This window comes from Phyllostomus hastatus, unplaced genomic scaffold (assembly GCF_019186645.2).
Source record: "Phyllostomus hastatus isolate PE091 unplaced genomic scaffold, TTU_PhHast_1.1 phas_contig_86, whole genome shotgun sequence".
NCBI classification, from domain to species: domain Eukaryota; kingdom Metazoa; phylum Chordata; class Mammalia; order Chiroptera; family Phyllostomidae; genus Phyllostomus; species Phyllostomus hastatus.
In genome coordinates, this window is record NW_025333977.1 from 88,158,156 (window position 1) to 88,183,051 (window position 24,896).

Consider the following 24,896-nt stretch of genomic DNA (forward strand, 5'->3'; position numbering starts at 1 on the left):
GGTTAAGCTGTTAAGCTCCACTATTTAGAAACCTTAAGTTTATACAAAGTCTGTTAACTTGACCTGCCATCAACAGCTGGTCCTAGTGGCTGTTCATGCAGTGTGACTTTGGACTCAAGAAAAGTCCTCGGTACCTTAGAAATTAAGAATATTCTACCCCAAACTGGGTTAAAGTCAAAATGCCTCTTGGACTACTCCAGCTTTCCAGTGTCCCATCATCCTTTTTTTGTTTGCACTGTTACGTGACATTCTTGTTTATGTCATGGGAGTTGATCAAGATAGAACTACTCATTTATTGCCATTATTAATAAATGCATACGAACATTGCTCTGGAGGGGGGGGGGGAAACAAGAACAAATATAACAACCCTAAATGTACCCTCTGATCAGCAGCTTTTGGGGAGTGGGGTTGTCCTGCCTGAGCACCGAGCCACTTACCTGTCCTTCATGGAGGTGTTGCAGAGGAACATGTGGATGGCAAGCCCATTGTTAGACCTGATGTCCCCAGCTCCACACAAGGTGTGCAGGCCCTGGGAGACACCCACAGGAGAGGGAAGGGTGAACACGAACAGTGATAAAAAGGCCATCATTCCTCCTGTCCATGAGGGCCACGAGACAAAGTCCTAGTACTAGCATCTTCCCTTTGGGACCAGTGGGACATGCCAGATCCAGACTGCCTCTGGGGAGCCCAGAGTCTATTGATTTATGTTTGGTGGGTGGCAGCTCACCCCAGTTGCCAGTCATGGCCCTAGATCTGGATTGTTTTAATAGCTGCATCAGGTGAACCTACAAAGCATCAGTTCATTATTTGGCATTTTATCATTTTCTACTTACTATCAACCTGAAGGAGAGTTTCTACTGAATGTAAAATCAGGTATCCAGGAGGCCCAGGGAGGAAGGTAGCATCATTAAGGACTAGTTAATGCCTCTCAAATACACCAGACCATGTCGGCGGCCCTCTGCTTATGAATAGGGTCAGCCCTGATCTCTCCAGAACAATGCAAAGGGAAGTGCTCCGACCAACTATAATCCTCTGCCAATCACCAACCATCCAAGAAACGGGAACACACAGGCCTTGTAAAACAGCTCTCAGCCCCAGACCTGCTCACTGAGAGCCCAAAAAGAGACAGTTCTGCTCCTCCAGATATCCATAATTCACACAGGGTGGGGACTTCCTGTTGCATTTGAAGGTTCGGGTTCCATTTAGATGAGTCTGCACAGGGTTTGGAGTACTTTGTATGGATAAGGAGTTCAACATGATCCAAATAGTTGGGCCTGTGGCTACACACCTGAACTTGCCCTAAATAAACCACAAACTGAGGTCAGTCTGCAGAATCTTCCATTAGCTTCCTTGGGCCTTACCTTGTAGCTCCTCTCCTTTTCCCCTACACACTCCTTGCTCTGAGCACAGATACTCCTATACTCTCAGCACCTATTACTACCAAGCAGAACTTCTAATTAGTGTTGTGCCAGCTACAGTTGCTAGCCTGAGTTGATCCTATTCTAGCCCAGGGGTCCATTTCAGTAAGTTCCTGAATTTGGACAAGAAAAATGACATATTTATTTTCACTGATCTCTAATGGAAATTTATCATTTCTTTCAATTAATGTGAACATGAGCAACAAACTACAGGAGTATTAGAAGTTCTTGTGACCTTGACATTGATAGAAACCAGGTATATAATTATATCACATTATAGTTGTTATAGATATCCCAAAATGTAATTTTTGCTCATACTTCTAATCACCAGAGCTATAAGACTTTCTCATAGATTTTGTGATTTAGTGCATTAATAAGGAAGCATACATGTTACTATAAACCAAACCAAATTTGTTTTAATATTTTTATCATTGCATTTCAATAAAATCATCTTCTTTGTAATTTTATGTAATTTGATTTATGATTTAAGAACACAGGCTTCATCAGACTATCAAAGGAGTCTTTGTTCCAAAAACAAAGGAACCCAGGAAAGTAAAAGTTCAATTTCCATTAGCTTTTCAGAGACGTAGTAAATAGCTCACCAGTGCCCTTTGGTGTCAGGCATGAGGTGGTGCCTAGAAGTAAGACATCCCCCCACAGCTAAAAGCAGAGGCAGATGGCGCTGTGTCGGCTACCTGCCTCTAAGGCTGCCTCTCCTGGGCACTCAGCCCACAAACGGCTGGATCACTCACTGCAGAAGAGAGGAGAACGAGCAGTGGGAAGGTGTAGGTAGTATTGACTTACACTCACAAAGTCCACCTTCTTCTGAGATGCTTTTGGAATCTCAAATGGTTTCCATCTAAGCTGGAAAAAATATATATAAACAGGAAAATGATTTTGCAAGGGGAAACTACAGACTTTCTATATAAAAAGCATTGATTATATAGAAAAAGGACAGCTGCTCCCTGTGAGGCTCTGACTACTTGTGTTTTTGTTATTTTAAATTTAATAATTACTATCATTTTCTTAAAGGGGCTCAGCTGGGTTCTCTGTGTGTGTGTTTAACCCATATGCATGCATACACACATACACACACACATAGTCTTTGTTCATTAACACTTCAAATTAAAACAATTTAGAAAAAAGATCATTGCTTCTTATTTCAGAAACTGTTTCTTTTAACATTTTGCTCAGGCACATCAGTGAGTTTTGACTGCTGCTGCTTTTAATGCTATTTATAATCAGCTCCCTTTGCTGGCATGCCAGCCCCTCTGTGTGACACTGCAGGGGAAAGTTCTACTTCTACTTCCAGCCCCTGGGATTTTGAATTATTTCTTGAAGAGAAAGAAAAAGCACCCAGCTGAGACTGAATTTGGTAAATGCAGTACCAGGTTCAATTTTTTTACCAAACCCCATGTGTGTCCCCAGGCTGCCTGACAGTTCAGTTTAAATCACAACAATCTTTAATTTAATAATGAAATGATCTAAGGAAGTAGGGAGAAAAATCAGCAAGTCAATTTCCTACTCAAAGAGTCAACCTGGTGCTTATTAATCAACCTGGCAGCTGGCCTGACCCAGCCAGGCTGGCAGCTGATAAACCCAGCAGCCTCGGGACATACCATGGAATGACCTCCAACCCAAAGACTGGCACCACTGGCTGCCTGGTCAAGGCTGGCTAGCCAGGGCCTCCATTAAATAATTGGGATCAGATCATTCTGTCTTTCAAAGAGGCAGCCTGGCAGGGGGAAGCGAGCAGCAAGTAGAAACAGCAGCACTGGGATTGTTCTGCCTCTCTAATATACACAGTCAGATAGCAGCCTTTATTTCTTAAAAGCAACACAGATCATCACATTCTGAGACTACTCAAAAAGGATGTAAAGTGTTGACTTGAAAAACATTGCTGAAATCATGCTTCAGAAAGAAGGAAAAGGTTAGGTCTCATGAATTGAGGATGGTATTTCTTGGGGCAGGAAGAGGAACCTGAGAGCAAGGGTCTAGGAAAGGGTTTCTCAACCTTGGTGCTATTGGTATTTTGCATCAAATAAGTCTTTGTTCTGGGGTTGGTCCTGTGCACTGTAAGGATTTTTAGCAGCATCCCTGACTCCTACTCACTAGATGCCAATAACGCCCTCTCAAGCTGTAACAACCCAAAGTGTTCCTGTTGTCAAATGTCACCTGGGGGACAAACTTCCCCTGGTTTGAGAACATTACCTAGGAGGGTATTCCCTGACATCAGGAAGGGCCACCACTAAGCATTGCTGGCTTTTTGAGGGGAGGCTCTGGTCTATTACTAGGCATTACCTGCTACTTTCCTCTATAGCCAGCAACACAGAGTTTGTGTACCCAGGAAAAGTCTGGAAGATAATGCTACCTAGAATCTTGGTTCCAAGAAGAGTCACCATTCTGGATTTCCCAATGGAAGAGATTTAAGTACCAGATCAATGGTTGCCTGAACAACCTTATAGATCTATCCAGAGATTATGAACTGTTTATTCATGAGAATTAGGTGTGCAGTCTTTGAGACCTACAACCAAATTAAATCAGAATCTGTGAAGGGGGGCCCAGGCATCAGTATTTTATAAAAGCTTTTCTAATGTGCAGCTACAGTTTAAGGATCAGCACACCCAACCCAGAGATTCTATGATTCTTGTATTGCTGAACCATGTTAAGAAAAGCCCATTCAGTCAACTGATGAACCAATCAACCAATAAATCAATCAACTAAGCTGTGGTATCTTGGGCCAGGTGTGGCAGTGACATGCCAATTACCAAGTAGCAAAAATGTTTAAATAATATAAGTCTAAGGATTTATAAAACTAAAGTAAAAGAGCAAGAAAATATGGGGAAAGAAAAGAGAGAGAGACAAGGAGAAGAAGGGGGAGGAGGAACAGAAGGAGGTGGAGGAGGAGGAGGAGAAGGAGAAGGAGAAGAGAAAGAGGAAGAGGAAGAAGAAGAAGAAGAAGAAGAAGAAGAAGAAGAAGAAGAAGAAGAAGAAGAAAGAAAAGAGGGAAGGAAGGAAGGAAAGAAGGAAGGAATGAAGGAAAAAGAAGAAGAGAGGGAGGGGGAGGGGTGAGAAGGAAGCAGAGGGAGAGAAGAAAGGGGAGGGATTCCCAGTAATAGAGGCAGCACTGCCTGGTTTGTTTCACTGACACAACCCCTTTTTTTAGATATTCCTGAAATTAAAATACCTGTTGTGAGTAGATATAAAGTTCTGGCCTCTAGAAAATAGGTTCATCTTCTATGAGTGGGAAAGATTGAACCAGAGAGGCTGATGGGTTGAGTTGGTTAGGTTTTTAGTTTTTCAAAGTCTTCTGGAGAACATCAGACTTTAAGCCATGAGGAAAGAGAGCCTGAGGTCACAGGTGGAAAGGAACCTACATGATGATACAGAGTACGCCTTCAATAGGGATCACATCCTAGATGAGGCAGTGGCCTCAAAGAACTTTTCTGGAGCTTTGGTGTGAGATCTTGCTGAATGTAAGGAGGAAGAACTGAGGAAAGGATAAACAGGAAGAGTCCATGGAGTGAAGGATAAAACCGTCTGCTGAATCCAGATGTGCAGCTTAATTGCATGCTGTGGAGCAGCTACTGTCTGATCCACGGCCAGCACGAGGGGGGCTGTGCATTGGACTGAGCCAGGACACTTGGATTCTGCTACTGTCTCTGTTCCCATTTATTCTGTGAACTCAGGCAAGTCATTTTCTCTCCCTGGACTGTGTTTTTTCTTACATGTAACAATGGGGTGCGGGAGTAGGCTATAATTCCATAATTCTCTTCAGAGAAGAGCTTCTGAAAATAATAAAGGGAACTTGTTAACCGATTTAGTCCTATAACTTTTTAAGTTTATTTTATTCATACTATATGTTATTTCTAAATAACCCCCCTGAGAATTTAATTATTAAACACTTCAAAAAAAATGAAATCCATTACAGTACCCAGTGTCTTAACTCTAGTGAATTTTCATAAATTTATGTTGAATGATTGAATGAACAAATACAAGGCACTGAGAACATTGTTAATATCTCAAAGAACAAGACTAAAGCAAATCTGTGAGATTTTTGGAAGTCTAAATGACATTCAGGCAATAGCTAGTAAATTGATAAATGTTTCTGAAAGTCCAAAGAGTATTTCTAAAATGTGAGTCAGTTCTATCTACATGTGAAAACCCCTCCTTTCTTTCATGTCCTTTCTGATTTTTGTCCAGTTGTTCTATCAACTGTTGGGAGAGGGGTGTTGGCATTTCCAACTGTAACGGGATTCTTCTAATTCTCCTTTCAATTCTATCATTGCTTCACATATTTTGCAGCTGTATTCTACAAATTCTACTGGAAAATAAACTTTTACTTGCTATAAATGAGGTGGTCAAAATAATTTGAAAAGTATATTCAAGGGAGTCGAAAGTTAGAATTAAAAATTCTTTAAGATCACCAAAAGAGAAAGACTGGGCATTAGTGGCAACATTTAATGATCAAGACTTGAAATTTACATCCAGGAACAAAAAAGGAAATGAGAATTGACCTCAGTTATTTCTGGAGCCAGAAGAACAGCACCGGATGATTCAAGTATACTTTTCAACAATGAGACTCTGATTTACTGAGATTCCCTATAAAACTGCCTTGGACTCAATTAGATTAGGTTAGATATCCTCAACACCACTGGCTGGTTAGAGGTAGACACAACATTAGACGTTGGTACCACCTACCCAAGAATTTGGAAATAACTTGTAGATACAGTAACAATTACACTGTGTTAGCATTTATTAGCCCAGCCATGGCTAGGAGAGGCCCAGGGTAATCCACAACAGTGAGTTTCAGTCCCTCGGCATGGACAGCAGCGGTGGAGGGCAACAAATGAAATAAAACAGTAACTCACTGACTGCCTTGTGGCAGGAAAAGAAAACTCCAAAAGTTTCTCATGCTCTGTAACTGTAACATTTGCAAAATTTCACACAGGACTGTAGAAGCTGACAAGTCGTAACCAAAGCAACGGCCAGTTACTCAAGGTGTACACAGACTCCCTGATAAGCTCCTGTGCTCTGTAGCTTCTGCAAATTCCTCCTGCGTTTTCTCTTTGTCTCCCATATAAGGTAGCTGGACCTAACTTCCGCATTCAGCTTCTGTAACCTTGCTTCGCCACAGCCACGTAGGTAGGAAGCCCCGGACTATTTAAACCGCGGGAGAGTGAGGATCGGTGCTCAGAGGATTTGGATGTTAACCACCCCCTCTGGGCCCCCGGGTAATAAAGTTTGTGCTTCGTTATCTCCCCACGTGTGGGTGGATTTTCCACAACACCTCAGCAAATCTAGCAATTTGAGGAAAAAGGCAACATGATTGATGTGGGGAAAATCAGGCTTTGAGTTCTTTGTAGTACTATGAGGTAATAGACAGAAGCACAGGTAAGGAGGATTCAAGTCACTGAGCTTCATTTGGACTTTCAGAAGTCTTTCATGTAGCTATGAAAGAGATGAGCCTTTGTGGGAGCCTTTGTGGGATAACATTTTTTTTCATGGAAAAAAACAAACAAACCTGGATTCCTATTTGGCCTTACCCTTGAGTATAAAGCTAAGGACATTAAATCCATTACTCAGCACATAGCATAGAGCATGAAACATGGTAGTCACAATAAATATTAGTTGTATGACATTTAATTATCACAACAACTCTCTGAGACTCCTATGATTATCATCACCTCTGTTTTAGAAGTGAAAACACAGATGGTTTAGAGCAGGTCATTTGTTTCTACTAAGAAATGATGCCAATATTCTGACTCTCTTAATAACATACACCCCTTTACTCTCAGGTTGTCTCAATAGGCTTCCCAGACTATTCATGATCTCCTTGTCTCCTGAACCTGGGCTTTGCCTCCTTTTAATGGTCTTGTGCTTAGTCCCCCAATTTGACCTTCTTGACTGCTTTTCCAGTGCTGAGTCCCCTTGGTCCAGGCTGACTCCTGGGACCTGGATCCTGCTAAGGTCCTTTAGTGACAGCATTCTTGTCTGATCTTTTTATATTAATTCATTCAAATGATTCATTGAACCTTTTTGTGTGCCAAGACTTATCGTAGGTGCTGGAGATGAACCTGATGGTCTCTGCCCTCAGGGGACCTGTTACAGAAGACCCTGGAAATTGGGCCACTGTTTGATAGGAAAACAAGGTAGTGAATACGTAGAAATGACTTTGGAAGAGAAATATAAACAGGAATGTTCCCTCAGGATTAAGTCCTGGCACAAGGCCTATTTAAGTTCTTACACATGGAAAGTAAGAGACAGACACAATGAAATAATCTGGTTTGCAGACAGCTCCAGCATCTCTCTGAGGAGTGAAACACAAGTTGATGGAGATGTACTGTAAAAAGAGCCAGGAAGCTGTCAGAAAGGGCCGGACAGGGCAACATGCCCTGTCATGCTGGCAAATGCCAGCGAGTGCGTTTAGGGAAACAGAATCTTGTCTATTTACAGGCTAGTGGGATGCAAGCTATCAGGGAGCATATTCAACAAATACTTGTGATTCCGTTTGAAAGAAGGCATGTGCTGGACACTTCAGGACGTATGAAGATGATGGAGACGCAGACCTCAGGATGTGAGAGTGTTGGAGTCTGGGGAAAAGTGGGGGAAGGGGTTGTTAAAAGTAACATTGTGGGTCATACATTGGAACTTCTTGAATGTTTTCAGGAGAAATAAATGAAAATTGAAGTTACTTTCAATTATTTTTGGTCTGTGGCTACATGGGACCCTGGATCTTCACACACACACACACACACAGACACAGACACAGAAAAGGGCTGGAAAGAAACCAAAACATTAGAAGTTGTTACCTCTGCATTGGTGGGATTATTGGGCATTGATGATTTTATGTAAGTTTTAAATAAAAACATGTATTAATGGGGGTTGCATTATTGTTGTTTAAAGAAGGTATAAATAGTTTCAATAGAATGGTCATGGTAGGCTGAATTATAAGGAATTAAAAGCTTGAAGAGGTGGAACACCCAAGATATCTTTGGAGGGAAGGGGCCCTTTTAGGATTGTGAGACCTGAACAGTATGGTAAATTAGACAGCAAACATCTTGAATAGGTGTACTGTTTGAAACATTTTGATAATTTGCATATCCTGGAGGCAGAGGTAACTTTATGATGTAGTCTTTAATTAGCTTTGAGATGTTTATCACTTGGTCCAAATTATATTGAGAACTAGAAGGTAATTTCCCCAGCTGAGGCTTCACTAGGTCAAGAGTCTGACTTTCCAACAATCAAGAGGTTGGAGATATAGTGTAAAAAAGATAAACTTTAAAGGACTCTGACCTTTTAAGAGGAATACTGATTCAGAAATACTAATTGAAATCTGTAAAATCAGTTAACTTGGATGCAGATTTGTTAGATAAAATTCTGAGGTTCCAGAAGTTGGAAGGTAAATAATGAAAACAATTACGTATATTTATTTTGTCTAAAAGATTTACTTATTTGTTTGTAGAGAGAGAAGAAGGAAAGGAGAAAGAGAGGGACAGAAACTTCAATGTGTGAGAGAAATATCAATTGTCTACCCTCTCGCTCACCCCCAACCCCAACCAGGGGCCTGGCCCACAATCCAGGCATGTGCCCTGACCCTGACTGGGAATGGAACCTGTTTCCCTTCATTTTGCAGGACGATGCCCAATCTACCAAGCCACACAGTCAGGGGGGTTCTATTTCTTGTATAAGATATTAATGGATTGAGCTTGTTTTATGCCTACAGGCTAAATTTAAATACACTTAAAAAGAGTTTGCATTGATTCTTAGACAATTCATTAAATATACTCTAAAAGAAGATGATTGTTTTGAGGGTATACTCCTCACTTTTCCTGGGAGGGTATCAAAGAGATGACAATGATGATAGCACATGACATGATGTTCTCATGGAGGAAACATTAGGTAATTCTCAGATCTTCTGGTTCCCAGAGATGACTAATGTGGGGAGTTGAGGCTGACGGATTATTTGATTTGATCAGTGATAGGTGAAGACATGCCTACCATACAGGCTTCTGGGAAAGATTATCAGATAGATCCCTCATTATAATTTTCTCAGACTTTCTTGGTGAGAGTCTGGGGTACATAGTGGGAAGAGGTTATGAGGGGGGAAAGTGAGGAACTCAGATTGCTTTGGTTATTAATGAAGCATCGAATTGGAAATATTAACTTGTCAAGAAGGTATAAATGAAAACGCAAAAGCATGGATGTAGTATGAACAGCCAGGGTGTGTGTATCAGGGCAATGGAAGCGGGATGGCAGAGGATAAACTACGGCCTTGATGGGGCTGGTGTTCACAGAGACACTATTGAGTTCTGGGGAGCATCTATCCCTACCTATGTGAGCACAAGGTTAAAAATGAGCAGGGGAAATATTGGAGAAGAGATTCATTTGGTGACCACCATATAGAAAGCGTTTGAAGGAATTCAAAATGGGGAAGGGTACCAAACAAGTTCAGGAGAAATGTAAAGTTTAAAATGGGACACATGGGATGGGGGCAGAAAATAAGCATCCATTGAAGAGCTACTAAAAAGTAAACAGAAAACTTTGATGCAGCTATTTTATTGCCTTTATATTATTTGTGCTTATTAATGCAGTTGCCTCAAACTTCCCTCCCAAGATTTATGTTATTTATGAAATAATGGATTAACATGCCTAAATGGCATACTTGACTCTCACCTGTGGTGGAAGATTTCCATTTCTGATTTTGTTAATTTTATGTCATTTGAGTTTTTATAAATGTATATTACCTTAACAATAAGACAAAACCAGAAAAATTTTATCAAAACAAGGTTAGCTATCATTGGTAAGCCACTTGTACCCAAAAATAATATTATAAAAAGGTGCATTTGTGTTAAATGAAATGTAACAATAGTAGTTACAGAAATAATAATATATAACAAAAGGATTAACTTCTGGTCAAGATGGAGGCATAGGTAGATATACTGTGCCTCCTTGCACAAGCCAAAGAAGGATGACAACAAACTTAAAAACAAAAACCAACCAGAACTTCCAGAAAATTGAAGTGTATGGAAGTCTGACAGCCAAGGAGTTAAAGGAGAAACATTCAACCAGACCGGTAGAAGGGGTGGACACAGGCAGCTGGGTGAAGAGGACTGAGGCAAGGAGGCGGCTGGTGGACCAGGCGGTCCCACATTCACTCTTGGATAAACCAGGAGTAACAACTGGGGGGCGAGAGAGATCTCGCAACCCAGGGTTCCAGTGCCAGGAAATAAAGGCTCAAAACCTCAGACTGAAAAAACCTGTGGGGGTTGAGGTGGCAGGAGAAATACCCAGCCTCACAGGAAAGTTTATTGGAGAGATCCACAGGGTCCTAGAACATACACAAGCCCACCCACCAGGGAATCAGCATCAGAAGGACCCACTTTGCTTGGGGGTAGCAGGGGAGTGACTGAAAACCTACAGAGAGCAGAGCAATTGGCACTTTTACTTCTCAGACCCCTTCCCCACATACAGCGTCACAATGCACTGACATGGGTTGCCCCACCCTGGTGAACACCTAAGGCTCTGCCCCTTCCTATGTAACAGGCTCACCAAGACAAAAAAAAAAAAAGTGGTCCAAATGAAAGAGCAGATCAAAGCTCCAGAAAAAATACAACTAAGCAATGAAGACATAGCCAACCAATCAGATGCATGCTGATAATCAGAATGCTCACAAAATTGGTTGAGTATGGTCACAAAATAGAAGAAAAATGAAGGTTATGTAAAGTAAAATAAAGGAAAATATACAGGGAGCCAACTGTGGTGGGAAGGAAATCAGGACTCAAATCAATGGTTTGGAGCAGAAGGAAGAACTAAACATTCAACCATAACAGAGTGAAGAAACAAGAATTCAAAAAAATGAGAAGATGCTGAGGAGCCTCCAGGACATCCTTAAATGTTCCAACATCCAAATCATAAGGGTGCCAGAAGGAGAAGAGAAAGAACAAGAAATTGAAAACTTATTTGAAAACATACTGAAGGAGAACTTCCCCAATCTGACAAAGGAAATAGACTTCCAGGAAGTCCAGGAAGCTCAGAGAGTCCCAAAGAAGTTGGACCCAAGGAAGCACACACTAAGACACATAATTACATTAGCCAAGATTAAAGATAAGGAGAGAATCTTAAAAGCAGCAAGAGAAAAGGGGACAGTTACCTACAAAGGAGTTCCCATTAGACTATCAACTGATTTCTAAAAAAAAAAAACAACCCACCTTGCAGGCAAGAAAAGGCTGGAAAGAAGAATTCCAAGTCCTGAAAGGTAAGGACCTACATCCAAGATTACTCTATCCAGCAAAGCTATCATTTAGAATGGAAGGGCAGATAAAGTGCTTCCCAGACATGGTCAAGTTAAAGGAGTTCATCATCACGAAGCCCTTATTATATGAAATGTTAAAGGGACTTATCTAAGAAAAGGAAGATCAAAAATACAAACAGTAAAATGACAACAAACTCACAACTATCAACTACTGAACCCAAAAAATATAAGAAAAGAAAAGAAAAATGAACTAAGGAAACAATTAGAACAGGAACAGAATTACAGAAATGGAGATTGTATTGAGGGTTATCAGTGGGAAAGGGGAGGAGAGGAATGGGGAAAAGATACAGGGAATAAGAAGCAGAAATGGTAGGTAGAAAATAGACATGAGGGTGTTAAGAATAGTATAGAAAATGGAGAAGGCAAAGAACTTATATGTATGACCCATGGACATGAACTAAGGTAGGGGAATGTGGATGGGAGGAGTGTGCAGGGTGAAGGGGAATAAAGGGGGGAAATGGGACAACTGTAATAAGATAATCAATAAAATATATTAAAAAGAAAAAATAAAAGGACAATACTGTATATACTACATATCACATTCACAGTAGAGTCACATTTTCCTTAAAGGCTAGGTTTACCCCTCTACCCTAAATATCGACTAAAATAGAAAGTAAGTGGTCTCCACCGTTGCCCTCACAACCACAATCAAATCTAAGAAGACATATTAAGGTTATAGAGCTTGGATAACTGATATGGATGATATAAGCGGGCAGGGCACTAAAAATCCCCACTTCACTCCTAAATATTAAATAACCACTAGTTTTTTTAGTAGTGATCTTAAATGGCCCATGACTTGAATTCCCAAACATCTGCCTATGGATTTTTTCTGTAATCCTTCCTTTAGTGTAGCTCCATGGTTCTCAAATCTAGTGCACATACAGAGTAGCAGGCATCTTATACTTTATGGATAATTTAAGGGAGTTTTTTCAGTTATAATCTTATTTATACTTAATTTTGTCTTACTTGCTGACTTTACAACCACCAACAATTCCACCATCCTTTACCACCACCAATTCCACCAACACCTCCTTTGCATAGCATACACTTTGGCTGTACTTGAAAGAACTCTCAGAAACTTGGTTGGGGATTTTGTACGCTGTGTGCAGAAAATGGAAAACTTATTGTGGTCCAAATACCCTATCAACATAACAAAACTAGTAAATAATAAATGTTTAATTTATTTTACCCAACCAGGAATCCTACCAAAGTACAGTTATCCATTCTTTATATTTTCTAATGGAAGATGGAATCACATTTTAAGAAGTCTGGTCTATTTATTAATCAAAAACAAACAAATGTGGCCATTGTAACTCTATGAGAGAAATTAGAGAATTTGAGATGCAATCCACTGAGGAATCAAGTAAATTCTCAGAGAATTAGCAGTGATTTTGGCCAGAATGGTTTATGGTCCTTTATGAAATGAGCGGGAAAGTAAATAGTTAAATGAATGAGGTAAATGGTAAATGAATGAGGTAAGTGATTAAATGAGGACAGTCTGCCAGATGCATTCCTATCCCCAGAGTGTGGGAGAAAAGGTAGTAAAATAGTATCAGATTAGCAACCCAGGTGAAACTCAAGGACAAAGTGAAGAAAGGGTCCTCAGGTTGGTTGTACAAACTGTGTTCCACACTAGGGCCCTGAACATCAGAAGGAAAAAGAGGCAAGAGCTGAAAACCCAACCTTGTGTCTTGGCACAGGACTGTGTCTGCAGGGTTGGTGGTTGGAGCAGGGACTGACTTTTCCCAATATGCTCACAGGCAATATACAGGCCAGTGGAAAACTGGGAAAGATGGCTACTTCATGCATTAAACTTCGCACAAGTGGAAGTTGAGACAAAATATCCTGGTTTCAAAATGGCTGTGAGGTGGATAACATTTGAAGCTGTTGATTCACATTTCTGCCCACTCTGAATGCCTCCTTTTCTGTCTTTGATGGAGGAGAGCAAGTAGCATTCAAACAGTACTTAATCCTCTGAGATTTCCATAACTAGGAAGAGATGGAGCAGAGCAGGAAGTCAAAAGTGACTATGAATTATTTTGTGGTTTTTTTTTGTACAAAAACACCTAAGCACTTAGGGGAAGAAGATTTTGTAGGTACAGACAAATGTCTTGGTAAACCAAGGGGAGGCAGCAGATTTTCTTGGGCTTTGGAAAGGGGATGGAGGGAGAGGAAGAAACTGATTGTTTTGTGTGGACTTTGGTACAGAGTGGGGTTCTTGAAGCTGTGACCTGGCAAATCCCAGAAGGAGGGAATGGCTGTGTGGCGTATCCAGGATGACAGGACCAGAAGTGGCCTTGCACATGATTCCATGACCAAACTTGGCATACCAGAAGCAGAACAAGGGGTGTCTCAACACTACCCAGTGCATGGGACCAACCAGCAAGGCCCAACTCCCACTCCTACGTTAGCATCCTTTACCACCAACAATTCCCAGCCAAGATGACAATGAAATTGTTATCTGCTGGTTTGGCAGACAGGACCTCAGAATAAAAAATAATATAAAATGAAAAAACAAGTTTATCTGAAAATAAATTCTGCAATTTATAGGTAGTACCACTGCCTTCAGGTGAATATATGAAATGGCTGTGTGCCATGCACTGTTTGAAAGAAGCACCTTCACACCAGTTCTGTTACACACTCTTCCCAGCAGCACTGCACAGCAGACTACCACACCAATTCCCAGGGAAGATACCATGGCTCAAAGACACAGCAGGCAGTGGGGGCACAGGGACGCAAGCCTAGGTCTGTTTCTCTGCCTGCACTATACTACACACGTTATCAGTGAGATCTACCTAAACTCAGGGACAAAGGGAATACAGTGGAGTTCTCAGAAGGAAAAAATATGTATAGCCTAGTCCATTATAACATTGAGTCAGTCTCATTACTGAAAATAGAGCACATAAATACTGATGCCCAGAGGAAAGCTCTCTGGTCGCTCAAACAAAAGGAGCAAACTTAGGCAAGAAATGGAAGTTCCTAGATCTGCAGAGAATGTGATAGCAATCTGTTACCACAATAAACTTACAGAATCCAGCTCAGACAACAAGTCTTTCATCTGTATATCAGAAACTCTCTTCCAAATATGAGTATGAATATGTTTTCTATGTTCTGTGGTAAGCTTAGATTAAAGCAAACAAACTAACCTATGGGTATGTAGATATTTTCACTAACTTATATAATTTCCATTCATCCAACTCACCTTGGCACTCCTGCCAAGTCTGAACCACTTCTGTGACTACCTAGATGCCATCAGGCTAGAAAACACAAGTTTATACATACATACACATGTGCGTTTACGCAATTGCTAAAATCCAAAATTCCCATCCAAGTTTGAGACAAACAACAGATAATTTAATATTTATTTTTTAAAGAACTGTCTAATTTCTCAAAGACCCAGGCTTGACTTAAATATTTATACTCAAGGCTTTGGATGGATAGTATGTTCCAATTTACAGAATCCAGTTACCTGGTTAGGATCAGGATCAACTTCATCCCAGTTGTGAGTGACATGGCCTTGGTCAATGGATCCAAAGGGCTTGTGAGAAACGGAAGGTAGAATCCTATACAGCCAACTGGGAGGAAACAAGGACACGTGTCTTAGGGAGATGTTATGAGTCATATACTGGCTCAGAAAGTACCAGCAGGAAGATTGTCAGGTCAACAACAATTTGTGGGCTTTAAAAGCAATAACAGCATCACTTCTTAACAACCACTGCTGCCCATACCCTGGCCTCTTCTGGCCTTTCCACCCTACCCATCACCCTTCATATTAAAGCTCTGGCTGTTGGTTATTCCCATATGGACAAAGAATGAAGAATTGTCTTTCCCAATGACAACTATGAAGGAAAAGGAAGTACCTTGAAGGATATCTGTATAGAAAAGTTCATAGAAAAATAGTAGCATATATATGTCAAGGAAATGACCAATCCTTGCTCTAGAAGGTGATGACAATGAATCCTTCATAGACTGAGAAGATATGGGTGGTTTCTTTGTTTTGTGTTTGAAATATAAATCAGTTTTCTCCTTTAAAATTATAAATATATGTTTATATTACAGTCAATATAATTCAAGTGGTAAAAATAATTCAAGTAATTTAAAAAGTTCTGAAAGGTAAATGGCTTTCTCTTCCAGTTTGTTCAGAGCCAATCCTTAGAGGCACCAGAGCTCAACCGTTTTCTTGTACTTTTTCTCAGCTATGTCTAGTGTGTATATGAGCAGAACTGCCAAGTCATTGTACAACTTTATTCTCACAACAAAAATATGTGGAAGTGCCTAACTACCCACCTCTTCACAAATATGGCATACTATTAATAATTTTCCCATTACAGGCAAAACATATTTCATTTTAATTTTGAATTTTCTTTATTACAAGTAAGGTTGAGAATCTGTATTTTTTGGACCTTTGTAATTTTTCTATAAATTACTTGTATAAGTCCTTTACAATTTTTCTCTTGGGTTATTTGTCTCTTTGATATTAATTTGAAAGAGGTTTAGGAAATTAACACTTCTATACTCTAAAGTTATAAGACCATCTGTCTTTATTTTCTTATAGTACATTTTTCCTTCCTTCCCTCTTTCCTTTCTCCTTCTCTTCCCTCCTGAGTTTTACTGTCTGTATATATCAAGGTCTGAGCCAAAGATCTTCCTGCCAGGACCCAGGTCTCAGGCTTCAGGAGGAAAAGAAGACTCTGATGAAGAAACCTTAAAAGACACCAGGAAGACAACCCTCCAGAAGCTGAGAGGGAGACTAAAACATACTAAAAGGGACTCAAGTCTTTTCAGGGGCCATTGCCCTCTGAAAAGAAGGAAGAGGAATACCACTTCTGACAACTGAACACCAGAGAAGCTTGAACCCACAGACTGTCCCTTTAAGCAGTAGGGCTGTCTACATCAGGGGGTGAAGTTGGCCTGACTGCACACTGAACCATTTGAGAGATAAAAAGGCTACATTTGTTCAGTTTCCTTTTGATTTCTCCAGCTCTAGATAATATGACCTCAGACCTTGGACTTTAGGGCATGAAAAACTAAACTTCTCTGGCTTTTGGTAGTCTATGGAGTTGAGAGTGTGAGTATATCTCAGAACCAACTGTGTGATTATGGGAAAGTTAAAAAACTTTCTTGACCTCATGTTTTTCATCCTGATCTCCTAGGGTTGTTGTGAGGATTCAGAATTTATGTACCTAGAATGCCTGGTCCTGGTGCACAGTAGGTGCTCTATCAGATTTATGTGTAGTTGTCTGTGAACCCCTGATCATCTGGGTTTTTGTGATAGTCCAAAATTTCCACATTCCCTGTCCTAAGTCTTACTTTTTCAGGACCTAAGGGATCAGTTAACTAATATGAAAAAAATTAATCTTTGATAGATGGTTTAATGGGGGCTCTGCATTCTGTGGCTTCAATGAGTAGTGACTAACTGTAAGAATTTTAGGCTTGCTCACCTATGCATAAGACTGGCTCCACCTTCCCACTGGGAATTTTTATCATTTTCACAAAATTCTTGTGGATATCGTTGAAAAGTTCTAAACAGATGGGTGAGCCATGTCTGGTGTCCCTCGTTTTTAGCTGACTTTATAAAAATCCCCAGACAGCAGTACACTGTGCTGGACAGAAATTTAATTCTGATTCAGAGACTGGTGCCAGCTTCTTAATGAATTGCCAACAGTTCATTTTCAGCCCCCTGGATCCAAGCTCAGCTCCTGCTGGCTGAAGATATTGCTAGATAATAGAGGCAGGCAGCAGAATCCAGAGTCCAAGTGTTGCATTAGTGAATGGGACATAGAGTCATGGAGGCCAGGTTGTCATAAATTAGATTGGACAGGAATTGTCTGTGTTTGCCTTACTTTGACTATTTGGGCTTGCACAGAGAAGATTAATCAGGAATTGACAGAATTAACCCCTGATTTTTGACAAGTATGGGAAATGATTTCTTATTCCCTCTGTGTATTTGTCTAGTGAGAGAGAAGCCATATTGGTATTGACATGGTAGCAATAGCACCTGCCATATCTCACACTAAGTTCTCTGATAGCCTTTCAGGGGATACCCTGTATTAGAGGAAGAAAATCTGCTATGATGCCAATAATAATGATCATCATAATTAATATTAACTGAGCACTCATCCTGTGCCAGGCAATATGCTAAACACTTTACATACATTCTTTCCTTTAATCCTCACAACAACTATGGAATAGGTACCATTATTGTCTTTTTGACAAGTGAGGAACCTGAGCCTCTGAGAGGGTAGATGACTTGCCTTAGTTCACAGGGCTGAAAAGAGAAGGAGCCAGGATTGAAACTCAGGGGCCCTGACCCCAGAGTGGGCATGATTAACCACTAAGAGGAACAATCTATCATTTGTGTGGTCCATCGTGTTTCTATACTCACTATCTTATTTGCTTCTCAGGAGGACTTTGTGGAGATAAACCCTGTCCTTTCCATTAAACAACACCAAACCACCTGCCCATCTCCCCAGTCCTCTAATATCAGTAGCAGACCTCTGCACAGGTGCCCTAGCCTGAAATTCCTACAGTTAGACACTACATGTTTAAGTCAAAACACTGCCTCCCCAAACCACAACAGCTACTGCATCCAGCCTGCAGCTAACCTGCCCCTTAGGAGTTAATCAAAGGAGTGAGCTCACTGACCTGGCTTGCAAGGGTAGGGCAAACATGGAATATGAATGTGCTGGTTTCCAGCAAAGGCAAGTTGCAAAGAGTAAAAACCTTACTAATTCAAACCACAAGGGGCCATAATGCATGACCTTTCAACAATCCGCACTTGAATTATCCAAACTTGTCAATGCAAAGAACATTCAGGTGAGGAAGATACTGTGCTCAATCTTCTACAATTTTGAGTTAATCATTATAAAAAACAAAAAAGTAAACCAAAATCCAAAACTCAGTTGGACAGTGCTTAGGGAAAGGCCAGACGATTGGGGACATTTTCTTCTGAGTGCAAGTAAGAATTTGTAAATGGCCCTGGACACGTGTGTTTCTAGGCTCTGTGCATCTGCTCTCTCAGCTTCACCCACCAGTCACTGTAGCTAGAGACCAGGCCTGTCATCCTCTGACTGTGATCCAGAGCACAGCCTGTGCAAAGCAGGGTCTTAGGCACCCCTGTGAGGCTGTAGCCAGGGTATAGGAGGCAGCGTTAAGTAGCAGTCATAGCTCCCACAGTCTGCAAGTCAGGGTTAACCTAATTTTTTTACCTTCTCTTATTGGTGCTCCGAGGACAAGTAAAAGCTGATCCTGAGAGCTGCTCGGCATACAGATTGTAGGGACAAACTTGAGGATTGTTCTAAAATAAAGAAGGTAATAAATAACATCACTCCAACCTGAAATGCATCCCACCTTCCCACAAGCAACTCATGGGAGGATTCTGTCCTGAACAGGGATGCTCTGGGTCACTGCATATGACCATCCCAACCCATATATACTTCTTATAAAAACTTTTGGGTGACCTTTTCCTCTGATTAGAAAAGTAATATATATGACATATAACCCATTATTTCACCATGCAGAAATAACCCAATTTTGACATATTGGTATATTTCCTTCTATTCTTATCCTCCAAAATGGGGGATCTTATGATATTTATAATTGTGCAATAATCAGGACTTTTTCAAAAGAGGGAACCCTATATCAGGAACATTTTTCATGATATAAAATATTCATCAAAATTTAAAAATAATTTGTAACCAACACTAGTGTGAACCAACACTAGCATGCATACATTTTTAGGACTAATTATTTTGTCATCATTGTTATATCTTATGTTGCACAAGGGAACTCCAAAAAATTCCCTTAGCCTTGGACCTGGGGAATCCTCCTGAAGGTCCTACAGTTAGTCTTACTATTTTGGGTTGGGTGCTTTGCCATAAAATAACCACCAACCAACTTTATTCTTTGTATTGTCATTGTTCTATATCCCAGTTGTCTTAAGGTTTTGTTAAGCTCCAAGACACTTTACAGGCTAAATTACAAGAGCTATAATGGGTAGAGGTGCTTTGACCGAGGGCTGGTCATTCATTCCTATAATACAGAGCTCTCTAAGCTAATGTTCTATTTACTCATACCTGTCCTTCTGGCAGGGCACCAGGGCAGCGAGGGTCCTCTGAGGCACATTCGTTCCCAAATCCAGAAATGTACTGCATGTGACAAAGACACAAAGACTACTCTTAGTGGAATTTAAAGGACATTTTCACAAACTGACAGTCCACAAAGGTAAGAGTTTCTATATGGACATGTGTTTGTGTACGATTTTTTATACATCATATATGATTTTCTATGTCTTGGCAGGTGAACAATTTAGGAAAGATAATATGTTCTGTGTGAATTTTAAAGACTGCCAATTAATTGGGAGAGAAACTCTGAATATTGACTCCACCCTTAACTGTACTTAGTCAATTTATGGGCTTGTTCTTAATTATCCTACTCCAAGAATAGGTTCTTTAATTCTGGTTCCATGAGGGATTTCCTGATGAGGGAGAAGGCTCACACATCACCTCACCCAGATTATTAGGATCTTGCTGGGCCTAGATTACAACCTCCAGGAGTTTGGGGAGCTCTACTCCCTACCCATACTCTGAAATAAGCAACTGTAAAGAGGCGTGTGGATCCGCTCTGATAGCAAAGCCTTTGAGAGAAAGCTCTCCAAATCATCCTCACTTCACAACAGAAGACTACTTTTGTCTGCTCATCTACGGAATGTATATATAAGTGAAGTCTGAAGATGTGGCTGGCTTGCAGGAGAAGTGACAGACCAGAATGTGCCCACCATAGCAACATGGAGTCTATCTTCATTGCTATTTGTTTACACTCAGAGAAAATAAAGTTAGGGGGTTTCTCCACAAAGTAAAGTATGTGGAGCCCATGAAACTCATTGTTACAACACTTAGCACACCTTTGTTCACTCTCTGACTCATCTGCTGGTTTATAACCTCCATGAAGTCTGAGACTACAGCACCCCTCTGTACCCCTATCTGGCCTGTGCCTGGTGTGTAGAAGGTACTCAATAGATACCTACCATTGATTTAGTTGTCACTTAGATCCTATCCAAATATGAGTATATATTTGCTGTTGTGAGGTTAGGATCCCCTTTCTTCTAACTTGAACATCAAAACAAATGGCTATTTTTCCCCATAGCTGTTCCTAATAAATGTACTTAATTTTAGCCCAGGAAAGTGCAGCCTTGTTCAGGGAGTGAAATGCCACCATCTGAGCACATGTCTTTAAGAGATATAAGAAGGATGTAAGTGGGTGGAGGGTAAGCCCTCCAGACTTCTCGGCAGCACGGAGAGGGATGAGCTGGATGCAATGCACCCGCATGTGTGAGCGATGATCGAACCAACAGCTGTCTGTATTTGGAAGGAATCAAATGTGAAGTGTCATGACCTAGAAAGCAATGGAAGTGAAATTCTTTTTGCCTCCAGACACTTTTTTTGTATGTTTGAAAAATCTTTCAGCACTAAAAACATCGAGTTCTATTATACACAGATTGGTTAACAGCAGTGGCATGCAGTTTGGAATGACTTTTGGGGGGGAAATGGCAGAGACCATCCAGCATTCTGACTCTCCACTGAACACAATTTTCTTCTCTGTAAGTGAACCTCATGCTCAACATCAACAGGATTGAATTTGAGCTGCTGAGAAATAGTAATGACCCCAAATTTTGCAAAATGGAATTTTATACCAATCTGTGACTGAACCCACAGAGTGTCACAGTGCCTTCATTTTATTCAGCTGCCTAGTTGTTTCTCTCCTGCAGAGAGGCAGAAGGCGTGAGTGCTGAGGAATACAGCCCATGTATGTGGCAGGCAGGTGTTGGTTTACCTTCGCATTAGCCTTCCCCATTCTTTGCAACTGCTGGCCTCAGAACAGAGTCTACCATTAGATAGGTTCAGAACAAGGGAAAAGAGACTCCGTATATGGAGTTCTGAAGCATTTGCTTCAGACTGCTTTTTAAAATGAGGAAAAAAGGTAGGAAAAAACTGCTGGTGGTTTGGAAGGGAGCCACCCAGCTCCCAGAGAGGTGTGAGTCCTGAGTCACTTTCTCAATCTTAGCTGTAGTGCATTGGCTAAAGGGGACAGTGGAAACTGCTGAGTCACCATCCAATCAGTCCGTTTTCCTAATCCTCTGAGAGAAAAATTACAGACGAGTTTGTTAGAGCTTTAAAATTCCATGTCCCTCACTGCTGAATGTATCTGAATTAAGGAAGCAGTTTTCTGCAGCTGCTTTCCTGAGGCTTTGACATCAAGGACAGAATCTAAACTCTGCTTCTATCTGCTGAGGAAATCCAAGCCTTCAACTCCAGCTGATTCAGTGACTAAGTACAAATATGCCTTATACCAAAAATGTCTGACATTTAGCGAGTGTGTTTGTATGTTTTCTTTAGTCCAGATTTCTGAATAATTTCATCCAACATAAAAATGATTTCATTTCATTCTAAGAGAATTATATGCATCCTTTCTAAATAAAAACAAATTATGGAGCTCTGTGTTAACTTCAGTACCGTCAGTTCTTTGGCAGCTCCCTTGTATACAGCTTTTTAATTTTCACCTTGTCCCCAGGATATGATTTATTTGTTAAGAGTAGTTTTACGAGGTGTCTTCTACTGACTCTGATCCCAGGTAACAAACACCCTGATGGGATGAGCAGATGGTGCACCTCATTTCCTTTTACTGGGCATGCAGGAAAGAGAGAGAGAGAAGTCAGGGTAGAGATGGAGCTAGAGTTACCATTTTTCCTCCGTAAAGAGTCCAGTATTTCTAATTCACCTTGTTGGGAACACAGGTTGCTAGGAGAACTTGCAGATTATTGCAGTAGGCTGACAATGACCCTCAAAGATATTCAACCTTAATTCCTGGGATTTGAGAGTGTTACCTTATATAGCAAAAGAGATGTGATTTTTGCTGACATTATATTGCAGATGTGATTAAGTTAAGGATCCTGAGATGGAGAAAAAGTGTAGTTTTTTGAGGGGTATGCCCTAAATATAATCACAAGTGTCCTTACTAGAAGTAGGTAGAGGAGGGGTTTGACGACAGAAAAAAGGAAAAGGCGATGTGTAGGAAGCAGAGATTGGAGTGATGCACCCTGAAGATGAAGATATTAGTCAAGGGATGTGGGAAGCCTCTAGAAGCTGGAAAAGGCAGGGAAATGGATTCTTCCCTCGAGTTTCCAAAAGAAAGCAGCCTTGCCAACACCTTGACATTAGCCCAAGGAAACTGATTTCAGAGTTCTGACCCAGAGAACTGTGAGAGAATAAATGCATAGTTTTAGGCCACTAAATGTGTGGTAAGTTGTTACAGCCGAAACAAGAAACTGATAGAATAATTAGGTAGATCAGTATGACCTATCTTTGGCTAATCATTGGGATCACCCCAGAAGTTTGTTAACTGCAGACCCCACTTACTGAATCGAAATACTTGTTGGTGAGGCCCAAAGTCTACAACTTAAAGCTCTTTGTTTTAAAAATGAGGAAAAATCAAGACATGTAGAAGTGAAGCAATTTAAGAACATAGTGGTCTTTTAAATTTAATTTTCTTGTTTTATCTTTTGAATTTTCTCCGTCTAGTTGTGCTTTTATGTAAATGTGATTTTACCTGAGGCTTTATGTTGACATATCCATTAAAATGAAGAAATAAAAGCTGAGAAATATTTTTAAACATAAAACGCTTATTGATTAGAATGATGCAATCTGGCTTTCTGTGCTTGGATTCCTGATCTCTACAACTAACCTTTTCTCCTGGAGATTAGACAGCAGGCAGGGAAGAATGCCTTTGAAACCGAGAACAAAGACCAGCATGCAATTTACATTGGTATGCTGGCTCTGTGCATAATAAGTTGCTCACAGACTTCAGCAGGATAGGATTTTAAATATAATTTATTTATAAATGGTAAGGATGTTTCCAACCCCTGCTGAACTCCCCCATAGGATTTTCATTAGGAAACACAGTTTTTATGAACTCTCCTTCTTCCAAGATTTCAACTACACTTTCACTATGATGACCTCCCATATCTGTTCTCCTAACCTTACACACTCCCCCAAGATCCAGATCCACACATCTGACCACCTCCAGAGGATCTCAACGTGGCTCCCCCTGCAACTGAAATTTAGCTGAAACACTCTTGGACCCCAGAACATGAAGGGCTCTCTGTGTGTGCTGTGCCTTTGTACATAACCCACACATACTTTTCAATTGCACATTAAATGATAAAAAGGAATTATTTCTTAGAGAAAGTGCTAAGACTTCTACTGGCCAAGGGCTGCTTGTGGGCCTCAAAATAACTGAGTAGACTAAACATATCTAATTAGTCAGCCAGAGGTAGTCCAGGAAGCTGCAGCAATAGGAAGGTGCTGGAGAGTGAGGCCCTGGGAGAAAAAACTGCACTGAGAAATCTGTCTGCCAACCCATGGTGGCAGGGAACCCTTTTGATATCTACTGATTCCCAAGACAATATTTGAAATGAAGAGAAGCAAAAGACTGATAATAAGGGCTTCATCTCTCCCCCATCAACCTCTCCAACCCCGCCCCCCGCCAGGCCCAACCGTGCCTATGGACACCATAGTGAAGGCTCGGAAGACAGGGGCTTGGACCAGGGCCTAAATCCTTTCTAATCTGACGCTGTGGAATTCTCAGAAGCTTCTGTAAGTTCTGGCTGAAGTAGCCACATCCAACTTGGTAGTTTCTTACCTTCAATTCGGCCATTTTCCTTCCACTGCAGGTGTGGTGACTTCAGGAAACTCGAGCCCAGAGATGGTATGAAGCCAAAATGCTTCTGTTTCTTCTTCCAACCACTCTCTGAATGTCCTTATTTCCACCACTTTGCTGTGCTCACTGGTCAGCAGATCACCCAAACTAATGACAAGAATTGCCTAACTGATCAAGTAGGGAGAAAGTCCAGCATGTTTATTTTCAACTAACTGCTTACATAATTGCCTTTGTTTACTGACCTCAGGCTGTTTCTGGGTTTTCAGAAGCTTGCCTCCTCTTCTCCTGAGGTTAAGATTGGCTAATGATTTGTTCCAGTTGAAAAAATGCTTATTACTAACGGCAGAGAATTTACTGTGGTAGTTAGTGCCTGCTGTGTGTGGCAGAGACTTCTCTACTCAGTCCTGACTCAGGCTGGGAAGGAACAGGGAAGAATGTTCACTCTCTGA

At 40.8% G+C, this 24,896-nt stretch overlaps 1 protein-coding gene across 1 annotated transcript in view; it reads right to left on the minus strand.

Moving 5' to 3' along the window:
* The window catches only part of HGD (homogentisate 1,2-dioxygenase), a 41,564-nt gene extending 16,915 nt beyond the window's left edge, over window positions 1-24,649 (minus strand). Inside the window, exons 1-6 of the mRNA XM_045851369.1 lie at window positions 24,430-24,649; window positions 19,809-19,880; window positions 18,942-19,030; window positions 15,203-15,308; window positions 2,223-2,282; window positions 438-529 (exon numbers count right to left, since the gene is read on the minus strand). Of these exons, the coding sequence (XP_045707325.1) occupies window positions 438-529; window positions 2,223-2,282; window positions 15,203-15,308; window positions 18,942-19,030; window positions 19,809-19,880; window positions 24,430-24,444 (434 nt within the window). The 5' untranslated portion in view covers window positions 24,445-24,649. The remainder of the gene's footprint in view (window positions 1-437; window positions 530-2,222; window positions 2,283-15,202; window positions 15,309-18,941; window positions 19,031-19,808; window positions 19,881-24,429) is intronic.
* Between the last annotated feature and the right edge of the window lie 247 nt (window positions 24,650-24,896).